A 1,956-nucleotide genomic window follows, 5' to 3' on the forward strand; every position below is an offset into this window, starting at 1 on the left:
CTCTTTCCTTCTATTCCATTGCCATTTCTGCCATTGCCATAGTATGAATGGACTCAACTTCTCAATGACTCGTACAAGACACCATTTCCATTGAAGCTCAGAGAAGGTAACCATACAGCGGAGCATAAGTAGAAAGGAAAACACCATTTGGGAAAATTCACTGAACAGTGTTTACGATGATGAACTCAGCTTCCAAGTTCACTGGCATTGACCTGAAGGCACAGGAGGATTCTAGGATCTGAAAGGGACCCACAGGAGTCACCGTTATCACCTTTTCCTGGAATACGTTATGTCGATGAGAAATACATTGAGTGGCCAGATGATGATGACCACCCAATCAGTACAATGAAGTGAATCAGTTATGCCAATAATAATAAGAAGAAAACCCTGAGACTGTTTGCTTAGGAAGTTTTCAATATTCAGTATTTTTGGAAGTGTCAATGAAGTACTGATGGGGTGGACATAATCATCTGGCCATATAGCGTATACATATTTCTATTGATTTCAGAGAGGAAGGGAGAGGGGGAGAGGGAGATAGAAACATCCATGATGAGAGAGAATCATGGACCGGCTGCCTCCTGTTCACCCCACACTGGGAATCGAGCCCCCAACCCGGGCATGGGCCCTGACCGGGAATCAAACCGGGACCTCCTGGTTCATAGGTTGACGCTCGACCACTGAGCCACGCCGGCCGGGCATGAAGACAGTTTTAAAAGGAAAAAAATAAATGCATCACTCAAACATTGGCTCTGGTAACATTTAACCTGCAAATGCCTCCAGCCAGCAGTGGAGCCCGCAGACGGTGACAAGTCACTCGTCAGAACGGAAAGCTGCTCCAGTTTGGAGACACATGAAAACATCAAGAAGGCAGGCAGCAACTCCCCCAAAGTCTCCCGGAAACCACACCTGCGCTCAGAGGAGCGGGTGCCCTTCGCAGCCGGCATCCATCGGGGCTCCACTGAGGTCACCGTGGGGCTGTCCTCCCGGGGAGGGCCCAGCCGACCCCCTCCTCAGTGACAAGGCAGCATCACCCCAGACACAACAGGAGTCATTTTCCCCAAACCAGTGGCCGATTCTTCAAGCTGGTGGGGAGGCTGCCCCTGCCCTGCCCCTGAGAAGCTGACAGTGGCCCCGGGGCACAGGTGGCTGTCCTTTCACGCTCCCACCCGCCTGCTAAGCGTCCTCAGGCAGCAGCGTGGGTCAGTGGGAAGCCCGAGGAAACCAGAGGAAACCAGAGGCTCTTACCATGGTGATGGGACCTGCCCTCCCCGCGGAGCTGCGGCCGGCCTGCTGCTCCCGGTGCCACTGTCGCCTTTGGCGGCAGAAGGTTCCATGTGGTGCGAGCGCTCGCTGCTGGTGGTATTTCAGTGCCTGCGTGGCTGGCTGGCCTGGATGCTCTGGAAATCAGCCAAGCCAAGCACGGAGCCTGCAGCCGGCAGCTTTAGAGTCTCCCAGAACGTGCTGGGGGGAAGGTGGGCCCGGCAGTCGGCGCTTTCAGCCAACACCAGGGGCTGCTGCAGTCTGACTTTTCTCTGCCACCCTGTTAGGCTTTGCTGCTGGTGGAATGAAGGCGACGCTGGCCAGGGCTCCAGCGGACCCGGGGATGCAGGCGCCCGGCCCACTTCCACTCCTCCAACCCGACCGACCGGACTTGGCTGCGGTTCTAATCAGGGAAGAGCATTCTTTCCAGAAGGATTGGAAGGAAGAAGGGAAAGCTGTGGGGTCTCCAGGCGTCAGCGGCTCCAGGGTTGGTGGGAGTCCGCAGAGGGCTCCCGGGAACATGCATCGGACCTCTCTTTGACCTTAACCATGGGGTGTCAGCCCCCAATACGTGGGGAGAGAAGTTCTCTGCTGGTGCAAGGAGCCCACGGAGCACACGAAACCTTATCTCCCGGAACGAAGTTCTCCACAGGCAGCAACCCAGCAGCAAAGACTCTTTAAATCGAGCTGGGTCAT

At 55.4% G+C, this 1,956-nt stretch overlaps 1 protein-coding gene across 1 annotated transcript in view; it reads right to left on the reverse strand.

Moving 5' to 3' along the window:
• PLD5 (phospholipase D family member 5) overlaps nucleotides 1-1,665 on the reverse strand; it is a 126,774-nt gene extending 125,109 nt beyond the window's left edge. Inside the window, exon 1 of the mRNA XM_015559925.1 lies at nucleotides 1,246-1,665. Within this exon, the coding sequence (XP_015415411.1) occupies nucleotides 1,246-1,248 (3 nt within the window). The 5' untranslated portion in view covers nucleotides 1,249-1,665. The remainder of the gene's footprint in view (nucleotides 1-1,245) is intronic.
• Nucleotides 1,666-1,956: the final 291 nt, after the last annotated feature.

This window comes from Myotis davidii, unplaced genomic scaffold, assembly GCF_000327345.1.
Source record: "Myotis davidii unplaced genomic scaffold, ASM32734v1 scaffold754, whole genome shotgun sequence".
Taxonomy (NCBI): domain Eukaryota; kingdom Metazoa; phylum Chordata; class Mammalia; order Chiroptera; family Vespertilionidae; genus Myotis; species Myotis davidii.